Consider the following 17,923-nt stretch of genomic DNA (forward strand, 5'->3'; position numbering starts at 1 on the left):
TTAGGATTTACAAAAAAATTTTGTCATAAAACACATATTTATAATGGATCTGCAAGGCCCTGCATTTTGCTCTGTGTTGTTGGAAGAATCAAATGTAGAGCGAACCTGTGTAACTTGTCTAAAGTTAGTTACTAGGGGGTAGAAAGTGACAGAGAAACAGAAACACTAATTAGCTAGCTGTATACCTGGTTTATCCATAAAATTGAGCTGTTAATGTCTTGTTAAGGTATGGGTTGTACACACAGAAGGCACTGCTAGATTTCAGTCGTTCTTGACTTGATAAATAATTCAAATCTCAGGCATATTGTTTACGTTTAAATTTTTCTTGAGTCTGTGAGTGTCATAAAGATTTTTCTTTTATTATATAAAAACTTTTTTTTTTTTAAAATAAGGAGAGAAATTAGCAGAAAGAAGAAAATACTTTAAATCTAAGCATCCTACAGAGAGGGCTGGGTACAGAAGTTATTAATAATTATCTTATTGATTGAATGCCTGGAGTCAGCTTTGCGACCTCAGGGTAAATTGCTGAAGTTGTCATATTCTGTCTGTAGGAAGGGCGGTTGGCAGGCTCTTCTGCTGCTTCTTCCTTGTAAGGGATTTATGTGACATCACTGATCTTTCAGGGACTCGGTGACAGTGTTAAATAAACCAAACTTAATACTATATTCAAGGAAGAAATGATGTTAAATTTGCTGTCTTTGGATAGCTTGCTGCATTTCACCATTGTAGGGAAGAATATAGCATGATGACAACATTTCATTTTCACTTATTTAGAGGGAGGGTATGTGGGAGAGCAAATGCATTTATTTATAAATAAATGATCATTATAAAATATTAAAACCTTCTCCCTGTTAAATTAAGTTCTATTGCTTGGTTTCTACCTTTTTGAACCCCGGATTATAGTCAATGGAATTATTATATAAAAAAAGTTTTTATATAATAAAAGAAAAATCTTTATGACACCCACAGACTCAAGAAAAATTTATACGTAAACAATATGCCTGGGATTTGAATTATTTATCTACCAAGCAGCATTTTTCATAAACACAAAGTGACAGGATTGGAGAGTTGGCTCAGCAGTTAACAGCACTGGCTACTCTTGAGGACTCAGGTTTGATTCCCAGTGCCCACATGGCAGCTCATGTCTCTCTGTAACTCTTATCCTACATGATGCCCTCTTCTGCAGGGGCCAGGCATGTACATATACACATATACACATGTTTCACATATACACATACAGGCAAAAATACTCATATACATAAAATAATAAAACTAAAAAAATAACAATAACCATGATATGAACAGTATCCTGGTACAGTGTGTGCCTGTTTGGGAGAGAAACTAAAATTGATAGTAGGTTTTCAACATAGGAAATAACAGTATTAAAAAAAATAGAATGATTTTCCACCCATGATTATTTAAGAAAAAAATCTGTGTTACTGTATATTAGTTGCATGAGACAGTGCCCATGTTTATACCACTTGAATGTGTATATATAATGAACTTCATCATGGTTACCCCCATTATCCTCTATTTTACCTCTCCAGCTGACCCTTTTCCCAAAAGAATAATTTTTATAAAGCATGAACCATACAAAATTTAATCAGGCCTGGATCTTCTCTTTGTGTGATGACAGTACTTCAGGTAATCATTCTTACATTAAAAATCTTTTTCTTTTCGAGCTTACTCTATATTCCCCACATTTTCATATAGCCAAGTTTGTATTTCAGTTCTGCAGGTCCCGTATGTAGAGAGAGGCTGCCAGCCATCCCTGTGCTTCCTCTGTAGGGTGGGTCAGAACTGTTGGGGGCGGGACACTCAGGAAACAAAAGGATCAGGAGCTGTAAAAACTGTTGATAGATACCAGCTGTTATTGAAATTCTGTTCCTATTAATATTTTACTTTTTTAAATCTAGGATTTATTTTTGAGGTATTATGTAATAGAAATTGTATGTGTGGGTTTACACAAAAGGTCCAATAACTTTGTAGCAGAAATGTGTTCCTAAGGTGATCAGAACTGTGGTCACCTCCATCTAAGTTAGTTTATCCTGGGACACAATCAGTGAAAGTTACCATGTTTCTCATGCAAGGGAGGACTTTCCCTTCAGGATTATACTGAGTGAATGCCAGCAGCTCTTCAAGTTGCAGTCTTAATTAGTATCCTGTTTGACCTTTGCCTATGAAATTTGGCTTGAGTTGTGTTCTTCTCTTCCGGTTTAAGATTCAGCCACTGGAAGGAGCTTTATTTAATCTCTGTTGAGCTGTCCCATCTCCTTCAATTGGGCATAAACCTATTCATCAACCTATATTTTATATGTGCAGTCAGGAATGCTATTAAGATTGACTGCATTGTGGCAGGGTGCTTTGTATTTAAGAAGTAATATAATAGGCTTCAATGTGATTAAGAACAGGGGTTACTGCAAATGCAATATATACTAAAATCACACCGCTGAAGAGCTTTTTACATAATGCACTATGCCTAATGTGCAGACAGTTGATTTAATTTTCTGTTCTACCCCTCTAAAAGCCTGGTGTTTCTCACAAATGCTACCAATGTATCCTGTTGTTTCATTTTGTAATACTTGAGTTGATATGCTACTATAACTCAATTATATCAAGTCCTAAGGAATGAAATTTCTGTTTTGATTTATATATGTGAAATGGGGTGTTGTTCAGCAGATTTAATCTAACTCCACAGTTAGAATGGCAATGAGAGAATGAAAATCTAATTTATAGAATTTTTCATGAGGCAGCCTCTGTTTTTAAAAACCAGTATTATTTTAATGGTCTCATAAAAATAAAATTTGTCCCTGGTTATGAAAAGGCCTTTACCAGAATGCACTTGAAACAGTTCAAGTGTTGGGGCTGAGGGTGTAGCTCAGGCCTACAGTACCTGTCTGCCACGCTTGTCTGAAGCTGTAGGTTCAGCCCCTACTACTGTAAAACAAAACACAAAACTTGGCATGGTGTGGTGCATACCTGGAATCCCAGCACGTGGGGTGTGGAAGCACAAAGATCTGCAACATAAGTATTTCTTAGTTACAGAGTTCAAAGTCAGTATAGGCTACCTGAGACCGGCTTCTCCATCTTCCACAAGCAAACAAATGCAGACAGCAGGCAGGCAGATACACAGACACAGACAGACAGACAGACAGACACACAAAGTGTAATGCTGAATCCTTGGTTTGTTTGTTTTATTTCAGTTTTAATTTTTGTTATAACAGATGTGATAATTAGCTGATAGATCTCTTATGCTTAATTGAAGCTACGAAAGCACATTATGCATTCCCTTTTAAGTTAGAAGTAGCCCATACACTTTGTCTTTAATAATAGAGCTTTGGATGCTGACACTGCCTCTGTAATGGAAGCTGGTTTCTTTTTAATGACAGTAGTCCAAGGCCAGTGTTTACAAGGGACCTGGAAGCAGAGATATGTCTCTTGATTTCTGCTAATTTTTCTTTACTACAGCGTGGGTCTTAAACTGGAATTGAGTTTCCATTTTCTAGTCTGTTCTGTTGCAGTATTTCAGCACTCCGACTTTACACTGTACTTTAAATGTTAGCTGAGAATGGTTAAACTAACTACAAATATGCATATTTTAGGGTGCTCTGGAGAAGTGTTTTAGGAAAGTCCAAAATACATCTCCATGCTTTTCAGTTTGTATTTGAATACTCTTAGATCACTGGGTGTACCTCAGTTTTCAGAATGTTCTCTGGGTTACTAGGATTATCTCTTCCTTTTTACAATGGATGTTGTCTTTCAGTGTGCAGGCGCTATATGAAGTAGGAAATATAGAATCACTTTCATTCTATAAATGATGGAACTGTGTGTATCATGTCAATGTTGTGAATGTCCAAGGTGGATTTGTGACCAGGGAGTCCCTTTCAGCAGCGCTGGTTCTTGGTGACTAAGCTCTTTTGTCTGTCTGTCTGTCTGTCTGCTGGTTCTTCACTCGTTCCCACCTTCTTTCTCTCCTCCTTGCCATAAGCCCATTGCTGAAATCAGTTTTTCAGTGAGCCCTTGATTTAGGGGAGCAAATTACCTGATCTTAGAGAAGTCTCAGCAGTGTGCCCTAGAACGGTTGCTAATGGACAGTAGTGATTTCCAGCAGCATCCCCTCTTGCTTCCTGTTGTTCCAAACTTCTGTCTTCCCCACCCCTTGTTTGTTCAGGACAGTGGTGTTTTTCTGTGTATTATTTGGATATTGTTGTCTCTTTTTGCAGAAAAAAATGGGGATTGAGGGTTTTGTTGTTTGGTTTTTCTTTCCTGCTCTCTGACTCTGGCTATTCTTGGGGCTAAAGCACTCTTCCTTGGATAAGCTACTCAGTGATAATGCTGTGCAGAGACCAAAAAAAGCAGAGTCCATAAGATGCTGCAAAGAAGTTCTGCTTTTTTTTCCACCTTTTCTGCAAACTTGGGGGCAGGTTCTGATCCTTTCCTGGAAGTCCCCTCCCCCACTGGAAAGAGAATAAAGCAGAAATTGATTGAGAAGTAAGAAGTTAAGTCACTGCCCTTGTTGAATTGTCCTCTTTTGGTGTTTCTATGGAGTTTGATTATGGTGGTCTCAGCTGTTTATTTTTGTTGGAAATGGGTTCCATATTTGATTTATTGTATTTGATTACTTCGTAGTGCATGGCCATGCCTATCACTGGAGCCCAGCTGGCAGCTCTCTTGTGTAGGACACCGTTTTATTGTTCTCTGCCTCTGGACAAGAATAAATCGTCAGAATAAGAAATTGAATTGTGCTATAGGAGAGAGTATTATTGTCCCGCTTTTAAAAGTAACTCTAAAGACACTGTATACTGATTTCAGGGGGCACTCATCTCAGTTGGATGGTATCTTTTTAAATACGAACATATGCTTGAGGAAATCTAAACTTTTCTCTCCCAGTATTGTGAACAGTCACCACTCTTGTTCTCCTCTTGTGAAACATGCCATTTTTTACATTGCCCCAAGAAAATAGCTCTGCACTGGTGATCTTTTTCGTTTTCCTAAATTGCACTTAAAACTCACTGTTTGAGGCCAAAGTTCCTCAGACTGAAGGCTTTTTTGGTACTTTTCAGCGACTCCCAAGATTTCAAAGGACTGGTTTTTATTTAAAGCTTGTCATTCAAAACTTCATTATACATATTCCTGAGAATTGTGTCTGGTTGCCAGATCTTAGGGGGAATCATTGCTATCTCGGGAATTTGTAGCACTGGGAAAGGTGAGGTACGAGAGATGAGACTGTGAAGTGACAGGCAAACCTGCAGATCCTGTAAAGTGTGCAAGGTGGCATCCAGGATGTGCAGTTAGACAGACATAGGGAAGAGCAAGTAGCTTCACCTACAGAGGAAAAGCCAGGTAAGAGAGCAATGAAGGAGCTCTGAGAGGTCAGGTGAGAGTGGGCTTTCCTTATGGTGGGTTGCTCTCTTCCTGTGGATCAATGTAAATGTTATTTCTATTTGTGCCACACCAGCCAGTGCCTGTGTCCTGTGCTGCTTTTAAATTTTACACACGTTCTACTGAGAGAAGGACTGTGTCAGAGGACTTTTCCACATAATGAAATTTTGAGGTGTTATTAAAAAAATAGGACTCTCCATTGGCTTCTTATATACTTGATTAAGAAGGAGGGTTAGAGAGATGGCTCAGTAGTTAAGAGCATTTATTTTTTGCAAAGGACCTGGGTTCGATTCCCAGCACCCACAAGGGAGTTCACCATAATCTGTAACTCCTGTTTCAGTGATCTACCATCCTCTTCTGTACTTGTATGTATATATATATATATATATATATATATATATATATATATATATATGAATTAATCTTAGAATCAAAATGTAAAAGCTTCAGAGAGGAGCTGCATTTCAGCCAGCCAGCTTTTCTGGGCCTCTAACACTGGGAACATTTCTCAGTTGCTTCCCTGGAAGGTCATTCTCCATTTAGCAGATGCTCTCCTTTCAGCGAGACCTGAGATGTGACAATTCTGTCTGAGATTTTGGTGACTCTTTCTTCCCCCACCACTCCCTTATCTTTTTGTTTTCAGAGAGAGAGACAGAGAGACAGAGAGAGGTGCTCTCTATAGGTGTCCTGCCCTGCCCTCTAACTCGCTGCTCTTTTACCCCAGTCTCCCCAGTGCTAGCAGGACAATATTCCATGAGATAAAAATCTCAGTATTTTTCTATCTGAATAACTCTCCATAAAAATTAGGTTTGTCTCTAGTATGAACTTTATGAAGACAAATTTTTTTTTTTGCCTTTTCCCATCCAATTAGCCTGGAAATCTATTTGCATTGGGTTAATGTTTTAAAATTGTAAAAGCAATTTCATGTGCTTAAGGAGGAAATGTGGGCCACGTTGCTAGGAGAAAGGTCAACATTAGCTTGAAGGATTGTTGATTATTTCCTAACAATTTATATTGTTCTCTAGTTTGGGACAGTTTCTGTTTTGCTGGTTCGTTTGTAACAGTAAGTTCCTTGAAGAACTGGTTTTAAAGGAAGTCCTGTTTTAAGACTGAGTATTTGCATTAAAATGAAATATATTGGTTTACCTTTAGCTACCTGGGTTTGGGTGACTATGAAAAAATTCTTTATAAAAGGCTGGTGATGTCATTCAGTTGATAGAGTAACACACACAAGTAACATACAAGAAGCATGTATATGTTTATAACAAAATTCCCTCTTGGAGATTATATCGGTCACTATTATCTTCATGATAAGATAACATGACTATAAGCAACTTATAGCAGAAAAAGATTATTTGGGCCTCGTGATCTCAGAGGGAGGGTGACAGTGGATTCTATGACAGTGGGTGGCTGGAGCAGGGAGCTGAAAGATCACATCTCCAAATACAGGAAGCAGAGTGGGCAGAACATGGGAGAGGCTATGAACTCTCAAAGCCACCGGTGACCCATTTCTTCCATCAAGGTTGTACCCCTAAAGGTTCTCTAACCACCCACGTGTACATGGTTCTGTGGGGGACATTTCCCTGTACAGATCGGAACACACAGAGAGGCTAACGGTCTTCTGAACATGTACATCAAGATTCTGTTAGCAGTAAGTTAGGTCATCGTAGGAGCCATTGGGCCATTGGGCAGCTTAGAGTGGGGAGCCCTTAGGTTAGCTCCAGGGCTGTCCTGCAGCTCAGTGACACGAATGACCCTTCTTTCACATGTGCAACTTATACCCCATAGGCTTTCCTATTAATTTTGTGCTACCATTTTGAAAATGTCTGCTCATCCGATCTGACTTCCGAAATGGCTTTCGTGATACCCTGCTTACTGTCGCAGCCTTGGTTCTCTTCTTCCTGACTCCCAGACTTGACAATTCCCACTCTTTGAAGCCTGCGTTAAAGTTACATTTTATGAATTCAACCTGCTTCATAAATGAGGGACTATCTCTGGGACAGGGATTGATGGTAGCAGTTACACCATGATGCACTAATTTTGTACAATAAGAAACATAGGAGAATCTAGAAAAGGAAAGCTGCCATTTAATTTCACAGTATTAGTAGAAGGCTCTTTGGAGGAGGCGGTGTTTGAGTTGGGTCTTGTGGCTCTGAAGGAAGGAGACTTGTGGTCCAGAACTACCCCAGTCAGTGAACTGTGTTTAGTTGCTGTTTCTAAAGCTTTATGAAAAATGTGCTTGTGTTCACATAGTTATTTGTTACATTTGGCAAAGATTATATTTTAGGACTGCATTTGAACTTTTAAATGAACAAGGTGAAAAACTCCACCACACAGTTAAAAATTTGCCCAATGTTATTCTCTAACCTTTTTTTCTTTGTTATTTAGAAACAGTCAAAATAGAAGCAGTAATGAATATGTCTGTTTGCCCCCCCCTCTCTGTATGTGGCACACAAGTGCACTCATGAGTATGTGTCCATGTGTGCCTATAAAAACAAAAACAAAACCCAACTGTTGATTTTTGTTCTTTTTAGACTGCCATACTGTCCAGGCGTGGACCGTGTTTATAGACAGTGTGGTGAGCTATCCCCTGATGCTCATACAATTAGACCCTGGCTCTAGACTTTCAGACGCTGGTAGGAGACTATTTGGGACAATGAGATCGGTTGTACAGGACCCTGTACTCTTCACTTCTGGGGGCTCTGATGTGGTGGGATTGAAATGGGGTGGGAAGGGCTCCAAAAAGGCTCAAGCTAGAAGCAACAATTGGCACAAAGTTGTGATAATAACCAGACCAGAAAGAGACTGGTGTGTGTTTCCTTCCCAAATGGCTCTGTGCAGTAAATAAAGTAAAACCAATAATTAATCAATGGGCAACTGGGCCATATTTGTTATAGAAGTATTCAGATCAGCATAAACCATACTGCCTAAGCAGATAGTCTAGAGAACTGCTCTGGAGCAAAATTTACCAGCTGTGTTTTTGAGAAACAGTGAAACTAGTGCCTGCTAGTGTCTTTAGAGCTTAGGTGAAGGTCTTTTGGGTTTGTAAAAGGATTTTTATGGGACTCTTTGGTGTAAAAAAATCAGTCCTTATTGGATGAATTTAATTTGTTTTCATATCTATAATTTGTTGTATAAATCACTTTGCTTTGTCATCTATGAAACTTTTTTCTCTGTATACCACGACCTTCCCTTTTGCCCTTTCTGAGAATAGTAAGTTTTCCACGGAGAATTTGCTCATGAGTAAACGTAGACTTGCCTTACTCTCAGTTAACTAAGTCACAGCCTCTGCCTTCCCATGTGATTTCTTTCCTCTTACGATTGTTTTCAATGTCCAAATTAAATCAGCTAATGGTCAGTGTGTATTGTTAGCATTATGCCAGACATTACATATTAGTATCATACCTACTTTTAAAAAACTCTTCTCTCATATATTACATCGTGACCTCAGTTTCCCCTTCTCCAAGTCCCTCCTCCCCACTTCTACCCTCCCCAAGATCCACTGCTCCTCTATTTCCCTTCAGAAAAGAGCAGGCCTCCCTGGGATATCAACCAATTACGTATCTACTGTTTTGAAGAGCTGTTTTAGAAAAATACTATTCCCACTGGCTGCATATCTTCAAGTCTAGTTCTGCTTCTTCGAGTTCTTCTGTTTAGGATTCTAATATGCTAGAATGAGGAAAGGAACTATATATTTATATTGCTTTTTTTCCTTATGTTGGTTATATCTAAAATGTTTCTGGCTAGGGAGATAGCCCTGTCAAAGTGTTTGTTATTCAAGCACGAGTACCTACATTTGATCTCTAGAACCAATGTTAAAAGCCTGGCATATAGTTGTGTTCTTGAAATGCCAGCTATTGGTAAGGGGAGATAGGACGATCGGTGGGGTTTGTTGTATTAGCTGTCTTAACCTTAACCTATGAGCTCAGGGCCTGTGAGAAACTTTGTGGCACACACTCTTAATTCCAGCCCTTGTGGTGCAAAGGCAGGTGGATCTCAGTGAGTTTGTGTCCAGCCTGCACTATGTAGTGAGTTCCAAGACAGGCTGATTCATGTAGTGAATTCATGTAGTGTAGATTGAGGAGGTTGTTTATCCTCTTTCCTTGTGTGTGTGTGTCTGGAGTCTGAACTCAGGTCTTCAGGTTTGGTAGCAAGTGCCTTTACTGGCTGAGCCACCTTGCTGGCCCTATTGTTTACTTCTAATTAGAACTCGGGGGTACTGTACAGACATCATTTGTTGTAAATGAAAATTTTACACTTAAAAATAATTGAGGTATAAGTTAATAAATATTTTTTATGAAAACAGACTTGTACAGAATATTAATGCACAGCAGATCACTTCCTTTAGGAGGCTGGAAAAAAAATCCCAAGATTTCCAACTCGAAGATGTGCCCACTAACAGCTGTTTCCTATAATTGGAGCAATTTGCATGCAGAATAGAGAAAATGAATTATACAAAAGGGTGCAGAGAGGAGCAGCTATAACTCCCTGGCGGGTGCAGCAGCCCACAAAATAAACTTCCTTCAAATGACACTGGCACGATTAATTCTAAGCAACCTGGACACCAAACTGCCATCTAAAAATAATTTCATTAATTCTTTAAGGGTTTCATACACTGAAACTGCCTTTCTGCAAGGGCCCCACAGCTGAGAATGCCAAGAGTGTTGCCAGCCACCAGCCCGCTGGGTGGGGCTACAAGTTCACCCCAGTGTTCAGGTCATTTGAATATTCATGAAGGTTGGCAGGTGGTCAGTGGATAAGTGACTGCTACTACTCTGGGTCCTTTTGCTCTTTCTTTTTATTTAAATTAGAAAAACATACAAGATAAAGTGAGGTGCTTCATTCTTGAAGGATGTCAGGTTTGGGGAAATTTTTCATCAGGTGAACTAAAGGAGAGAGTTGGCCATTAAAAGCTTGCCTTCAGCTGGGTTTGGTGGCATATGCCTGACTATAATACTTGCACTCAGGAGTCTGAGGCAGGAGGACCAAGATTTCCAGGCCAGCCTGAGCTACATGATGAAACCCTGTCAGGTAGAGACAAAAGTAAGCCTTCGTTTTCAGTCCACTTCTCTGTGATCATATCCTATGTGTACCCCATGGAGTCAACATCCATGTATACCACCAACAATTCTGAATAAAACACATTTTGTTTATAATGTTTCCTACATGCAGTCACCTTGCACATTGAAGCTATGCTTGCAAGTGTATAGATGGTGTTTTATTCTCTGTTAAAAAGAAAGGAAGCAGAAGCTATCAAGACCTCTAGCCCGAGGCCATGGATGACAGTCCTATGATCCAATCTAAGCCTCTCTCCTTGCTGTTTCCATGTTGTTTTCATCTCAGAGGCTGCATGATGATTGATTATCTTAGGGCCTGCTAACTGGCATGAGGATGGGTCTATACATGGTTGCATCGATTCATATACATTGCTGTATTGTGTATATGTATCACCTTGGTTTGTTCAAGCTGTAGTTACAAAGTACAATGGACCTGGTAGCTTAGAAACTGGAGATGCTTATTTCTTGCAATCTGGTGGCTTGAAGTCAGAGTGTCATCATGTGCAGGTTCTGATGTGAGGATCCTAGTTACGATTGTTGATTGGCGCCCTGCTATGGCCTTGTGTAGTGGAAGAGATCTGAGAGATCTTTGGATGACAACGATGACTATGAAGAGGAACATGACTACTTCTACTACAATTTTGCACAATGAGTTGGATTTTGAGCATTTTCATTGCCTCCTCTAATTCCTCTGAGCTCCAACATCCATCCCTACCTCCCAACTTTGTGTCCCCCGCCCCCATTAAGTCCAGTTTGTGCTGCCCAGATATCCATGGATCTTACACTGAACATTGACCTACTAGTGGCAAATTCTCCCACAGTTATCAGCTAGGGTAGATTCCATGTCCTCCTCCCCTCTCTATAATGCTTTTGGTCTGGCTTGAGTTTGCCCAGGGTTTGCCACTACTCTTGGGAGTTCATATAGGCAGCTGTACACTGTGTCCAGAGGATACTCTATCTCTGTGTTCATTCACACTGTTTCTGGCTCTTAAAATCTTTTGCCCCATCTTCTGCCATTGTCCCAAGCCTTTGGAAGAGAGGGTATGGATGTTTCATTTAGGGCTAAGCATTCCACAGTCTCAAATTTTCTGCACCTTGACCAGTTGCAGGTCTCTGTGTTAATTGCCATCTACTGCTTCTCTGAGGGTTGGAAATACAAAGTCATCTCCTTCCTAATCACCCCTCACAGCACTCTTGTGATGCTATTAACATCAGAATGTTAACATGTGATTTTTTTGGGAAACACAAACATCAGTATCTAGCAGTCACAATGTTTACTCTTCAGGAGCAAGTTCCAAGGTTCAGAGAAGTAAGGCAGCTTTGTGAAGGCAGTCAGGAGTGTGAGCTACATTGTAGCTTTGTGCTCCTGTGTGCCAGCGGTTGCACCCTAGCCACCTGTTATAGCTTTAACTTGCCAAGGTAAAAGAGTGTTTGTCTGTCTGCCTGTCTGTTTCCTGTCTTTGAGGGAAGGGGAATAAATGAATGGGGGTTTTAGCATATGGTCAGACATAGCTCTCTCTAGTTTCAGAGTAGTGATTTAGACAGTTAATGCTTTGGGTGGATGAAAGGAGAGACTTCGTAGCTAGAAGGACTTTGTGAAGAAACTAGGATCTGGATGAGGAAGGAGAATGGAAGCATTGAGTATAGGTGGGAAGTGCTGGGCGTGTTTGGGGGGGATTCAGAGTGCCAATGAAGCACGGGGCTCTTGTGGGAAACACAGGGGGGAAGCCTGGAAATGTGACCTGGGCTGAAGACCCAGTAGACTGGGGTACACATCTTGACATTCAGTATATCCAGTTTCCCCTTCTTACACCATGAAACATTTAAAGAGACTCCCTATACTTCATGTGTGTGCCTGAGTGAATATGTACATCACATGCACGCAGGAGCTTGCCCTGCTTAGAAGAGGGCAACAGATCCTTTGTAACTGGGGTCTAGGCCACTGTGAGATGCCATGTGGATGCTGGATACTATAACTTAGGTCTCTTTCAAGAGCAAGTGTTCTTAACTTCCCTGCTGGCTTTCCAGCCCACAAGACCCAGTGAGATTCACTTGGCTTGTGATTGTTTTAATATAGTAGAAGGTTTAGAAGAATGAATCAGGACTCTGATTCTCTAAAACCTTCGTTTATTTTAAGAAAAAAATTAACTATTTGGTTGTTTTTTAAAAATATGTTGTTGTGGGATCTCATTAAACCTCATTTTGTGGCATCAGAAAGTGGGAGCGATGAGTCCTACTGTGCCTGAGAAGTGACAGAGAGTGGGTTTCAGGTCTATCAAACATCTAGGACATCTTAGAGGACAGAGGCCTAGGCAGCGAGGAAGTTTCAGTAACTCCCAGTTTGGGGTGTTTCTTTTGTTAGGAAACTCTGTAGTTCTTTTTTTCCAGTGGCTCTCAAGCTTCCTGACTCTTTAAGATAGCTCCTCATGTGGTGGTGACCCCCAACCATAAAATTGCATTGCTACTTCATAACTGTAATTTTGCTAGTTGTTATGAATTATAATGTAAATATCTGCTATACAGGATGATCTTAGGCAACCCCTGTGAGAGGGCCATTCAACCCCAGAGGGATCGTAACCCACAGGGAGAGAACCAATATTTACTTTTCTTGAGGTTGGATCACAGGCTCTGTCCTGTTTCTGAGCATAATTAAGTCCCTCACTGACCATAACTGATGGTAGTGAGCTACACTCCACTCAGATTTTAATTTAAAAATATAGATTTGGTTTTAGATAGAAAAATATTGTTATGGGTCCCAGAGAAGAAGAAATAAAGAAAGCAGACTCTCATCTGTGAAATGGGCAGTGGGGCTGAAAATTGGGCCTGATCTAGATGGCAGAATGTTTATGTTTTTAACATCTTTCTGTCTGTTGTTCTCATCTTCCCTGTTTTTTTCTTTTAATGTTGCAGTGTGCAAAGACCCACCTTACAAGGTAGAAGAGTCCGGGTACGCTGGCTTCATATTGCCAATTGAAGTTTATTTTAAAAACAAGGTATGTAATCTTTACCTGCTATTCCTTCAGAATCCTGTGTTAACCAAATAATGCTTAATATAATCCATTAATAATTCTAATACTATATAATGTTAAAGCTAAGCTTGAATTCTTAGAATGTTGGTTATCACAACTTTTAATAATAGTGGCTATAAAAAGACAATTTCAATCATATTATATCTGTTTATATAAAATTCACTAAATACTCCTTTGAAGAGTAACTGCCATTCTGAAAAAGATGGAGATGTTTGTAAAGTAGAAAAGAGAAATCAGAGTTTTCCAAGAAATGTTTTTATTCCTGCTTTATCTCTAGAACTTTTCAAAAATAAAATCCTGTATTACCTTTAACTGATGAACATACGTGGCCAATATATAAAGTTATTTCAGCCTGAAGTAGTTTGGATTCTATTGCACTTAAAAGATGCCACTATGTTTGGGGCAGACTCTACAAATTGCAAGGCATGGGTGACGGTTGACGGTCCCTGTGCTTACTTCATTCATGACACGGTGAGGTAGGAGTGTCCTTCTCAGAAAGTCGTCAGAAGGAGTCTGTGTACTGACCATATGTGGACTATTCGGAGCATTGTTTTCTTTTTAAGTAAACATTTCTTAAGTGCTGAACTTCTTTTCAGCATTATTGTTCCAGGATTTTGTTTATAAACACTATAGACTCTTACTTTTTATCTTAGCTCTATACATTTTGGGCACAAGAAGGTGCGTGAGTGATGAAGTTAGTACCCTTACCACCAAGTTCCCATGCCCTCAGCTGCCAAAGCTATTGCTTGCTGCTTTTTCTCTGTGTTCATTGGATCAGTGCTTTTGCTTACCCACAGCAAAGCATTCAACACCATGGCAGGCCTGTAATAGTGCCCGAAATTTTTTTAAATAATGCTATTTCTTACTTTCAATTCAAAAGTATTATAGTGCCCTAAATGTGCCCTAAAATGAGACAGTTCACTTTTGAAAAAGAAAAGGCAAATGAGAAAAGAGAATTCAGTTCTCTAAGCTAGCACTCCATTCAAGTCTGGTCCTGGGCATAGCAGTAGCTCCCAAGCGCAGATTAGAAAGCCGTTTTCACAGTCCACCAGAGCCATGCAAGCAGCATCCCGCGGGTGCAGCCTGGGATCTACATATGTACTTCACAGACCATATTGAATGATTCTCTGTGCTCAGCACAGGATCAGAGCCATGGCAACCCACTCTTTAGCACTCAGTACTTTCCACAGCAGTAGTGGCTTTTCTGTGTCTAGAAGGCTTAGCCTTTCACCTCATCAAAGGTTTCCTTGGGACCAAGAGATACAACATGACAATAAACTATCCTACAAAATAAGAATATAGCGATAACAGGGTATGTTTTACTTTTTGTATGTTTCTTTTCTTTCTCACTGTACATGTTTACTTACCACATTCCTGCCATATCTTCTTTTACAGCCTTCAACTTCCATTACTTAGGGTGCTCACAGACAGACAGACACAGAGAGAGAGAGAGAGAAAGAGAAAGAGAGAGAGGAGAGGGGAGAAAAACAGACAGACACAGAAGGAGAGACACACGGGGAGGAGAGGAAACATACTTGACAATAACTCATTGGTTTTTTAGTTACTTATTTGGTTTCTCACTTTGTCCTTGACTGGATGCTAAGTGCTTTACTTATTATTTTATTTAGTAAGTTTAAAGAACTTTTGAGAAGTGGAATTCATCCTTGTTATGAGATAAATAATACCTATTCTTTCTTATGCCAGAATAATATTAATAAATTACATTTTGATTTTTATTTGTAAGTTGGTGGCCGTTTGACCTGTCTCCTCTTTGTGACTATTAAGAGTATTGTCACTGTGAATGTTATTGGTTTACATGTTGACATATATTGAAATCCCCCTGGGTAAGTGCCTACATAGAATTATATGGTTGTATTGTATGTAGTTATGCTTCCATGGAGCTGCTAATTATATTCAAAATTACCTTACCATTTTATGCATTTTATATTCCCATTAGCAGTATCTAAAAGTTGAAATTTTTCTAATGCTTTCTATGTTACATATTTCATTTTAACTGTAGATATCCTGTTGGTTGGGGTGCTATCTACACTCCATTGTGACTTGATTTGCATTTCCTGGATGACGTACAATGCTGAGCATCTGTGTGCTGATTGTCCATTTACTTATGTTCTCAGGAGAAGTGTCTTTTCTGACTGTACAATATCGTTTTTAAATGATTGTGTTAGGAAAAGCAGTTTGGAGCCATCACTCCCTTCACAACCACTGCCTTTTAGTGCTGTGGGTATTTAATTACAGAGGATCAGGTAGAGCTTCTTGCTTCCCATCAATCACACTGTCAGTGGTTGGATTACCTAGGCCTTCACCCCCGAAGCTTTTCTCTCAAAGAGTAAAGAACTCTGTCTCCTTGTGAGATTCTGTAGTTATGGGTAGACCCCTCTTCTGTCATGCATGTGAATCTGACATTGTACTGGCTTCAGTTTGGATGTACCCACTGTACCTGTGAGGCAGAGGCAGGCAGATGTTAAGGATTTTGAGGGCAGCCTGGTCTACGTAGTGTCACGCCAGTCACTATGGATTGGAATTTAAGGCATGTGCACCACACCCAAGAATCATCTTCCCACCTTTGAAATGTGAAATGCAGTGGTGCTTCTGATCCATGCAACGATCCCAGGAACTTCCTTGCTTTATAAACTTCAATAACAGTGCTAATGTTAGTAAATCAACATTCGTTTATGCCCCCTCATCTCAGATCCTGAGAACTGTCCTTCAGATTCTATGAATCTGGTTAATCTGACTGTCTTAAATACCTCATTGTGAGTTAGTTATGATGAGTTCTTCTGATGTTAGGAGAGTCTCAGTTCTGCTTATGAGGAATGAGGTCCTTCTCCCAGGCCTAGACTTGCTATGCCTCTGATGAACATGCCCTTAGTTCTTATTGACTGAGGTGTCAGAGTCAAGAGGCCTGGTAGAGTGTCTTGGGTCTCTGTATTTTTATTCTTAGTTTGTACTTCTGTACAATAAAACTAGCCTATCTGTGAAAACCATTTGGGTTTTAGAAACCAAACACAGCATTCGCATTGAACCCCATTCCATCCCGGTGCTTTAGTTTGGAAAGTCCCCATGCTCCTTCCTCCTAGCCTGCTCTCAGAGACAGTATGTAAGTGACTCCCTCACTTATTTAAAACAAACAAACGAACAAAATGAAGAAAAACAAAAAATCCTTTAAAAAATGGACAGACGAGCTTCTCCGGTCTTCATCCTTAGGCTTTTGTGAGGAGCAATGGCTCCTTCTTTGGCTCATTTAAACCAGAAGGCTTATGGGGATGTGGTTACTCCTCCCTCCCTCCCTCCCTCCCTCCCTCCCTCCCTCCCTCCCTCCCTCCCTCGCTCCCTCCCTCCCTCCCTCCCTCCCTCCCTCCCTCCCTCCCTCCCTCCCTCCCTCCCTCCCTTCCTTCCTTCCTTCCTTCCTTCCTTCCTTCCTTCCTTCCTTCCTGATAATTAGTTATATTTCTCAACATATTTTTTAGTACAGAGGAGTGAATGCTTTTGTATTAAAAGAGTGTGAATAAAACTTAATGGTTTTACCCCTTAACTGCATCTGCCCAATTGCTGACTATTTTGATATAGCTGTCTTCAAGCGTCCCCCCATGTGTCTGCATGATAAAGTATGTCAGCTTGGAGACTGGCTGGGTCATGATATATCATACTTTAATACTTTTTCTGTGAATTACCTTTATTTTACTTACCTATATAGCTTTCCAAGTAATAATTTAAAATCTGTAAATGAAAAGAGCTGGAGAGGTGGCTAAGTGGGTAAGAGCATTTACTGCTATTGTAGTGAATCCCAGTTTCCTTCCCAGTCCCAACATGGCTCAAGATTCCCTGTAACTTTAGTTTGAGGGGATCTGATATTCTCTTCTGCCTTCAAGAGCACCTGTGCACATGTGCTACACATATGTACACTCACATACCTGTATATACACATAAAATAAATTAATAATGTACAAGATACATGAGTTATAGTCTATGGAAAGATATAGCTCATTCTTAAATTTTTCTATTATAATAAATGACACCATGAATATTTGCACTCATATTTGAATATTGCTATTCAAGAGGTTCTTAGTAATAGAGTCAAATATCATGAGCATTTAGTATTGCTACATATTACCAAGCTGATTAAAATGGCTTTATCAGTTATACTTTCATTTATACGATATACCACTGTCTGCCTTCTTAATTCTAAGGTATCTCTTAATAGTTAACAGTTTAGAGATGAGCTAGGGCACAGATGATCATAATTCAGTGTGATGATTATGTGAGTGGAGAAGTCTGGGAGAGAGATCTAGTTCTGGTTGCATTGGGAGGACTAGGGCCTTTCTACAGAGGAGCTAGCACTTTTGCTGGATCCTCAATGATCCTTACATACTTAGCCATGTAGGGAAATACGCTGGTAGTTTTAGGTATGGGGGCATCCGATGAGAAAACCAAAAT

General features: G+C 39.9%; 1 protein-coding gene across 2 annotated transcripts in view; it reads left to right on the top strand.

Annotated features, from left to right (window-relative positions):
* Mllt3 (MLLT3 super elongation complex subunit) overlaps positions 1-17,923 on the top strand; it is a 279,485-nt gene that overhangs the window by 161,513 nt on the left and 100,049 nt on the right. For both annotated transcript variants that reach the window (XM_021159575.2, XM_029475724.2), the window contains exon 3: positions 13,350-13,432. In XM_021159575.2, the coding sequence (XP_021015234.1) occupies positions 13,350-13,432 (83 nt within the window). The remainder of the gene's footprint in view (positions 1-13,349; positions 13,433-17,923) is intronic.

This window comes from Mus caroli, unplaced genomic scaffold (assembly GCF_978045245.1).
Source record: "Mus caroli unplaced genomic scaffold, Mus_caroli_1 scaffold_6, whole genome shotgun sequence".
NCBI classification, from domain to species: Eukaryota; Metazoa; Chordata; class Mammalia; order Rodentia; family Muridae; genus Mus; species Mus caroli.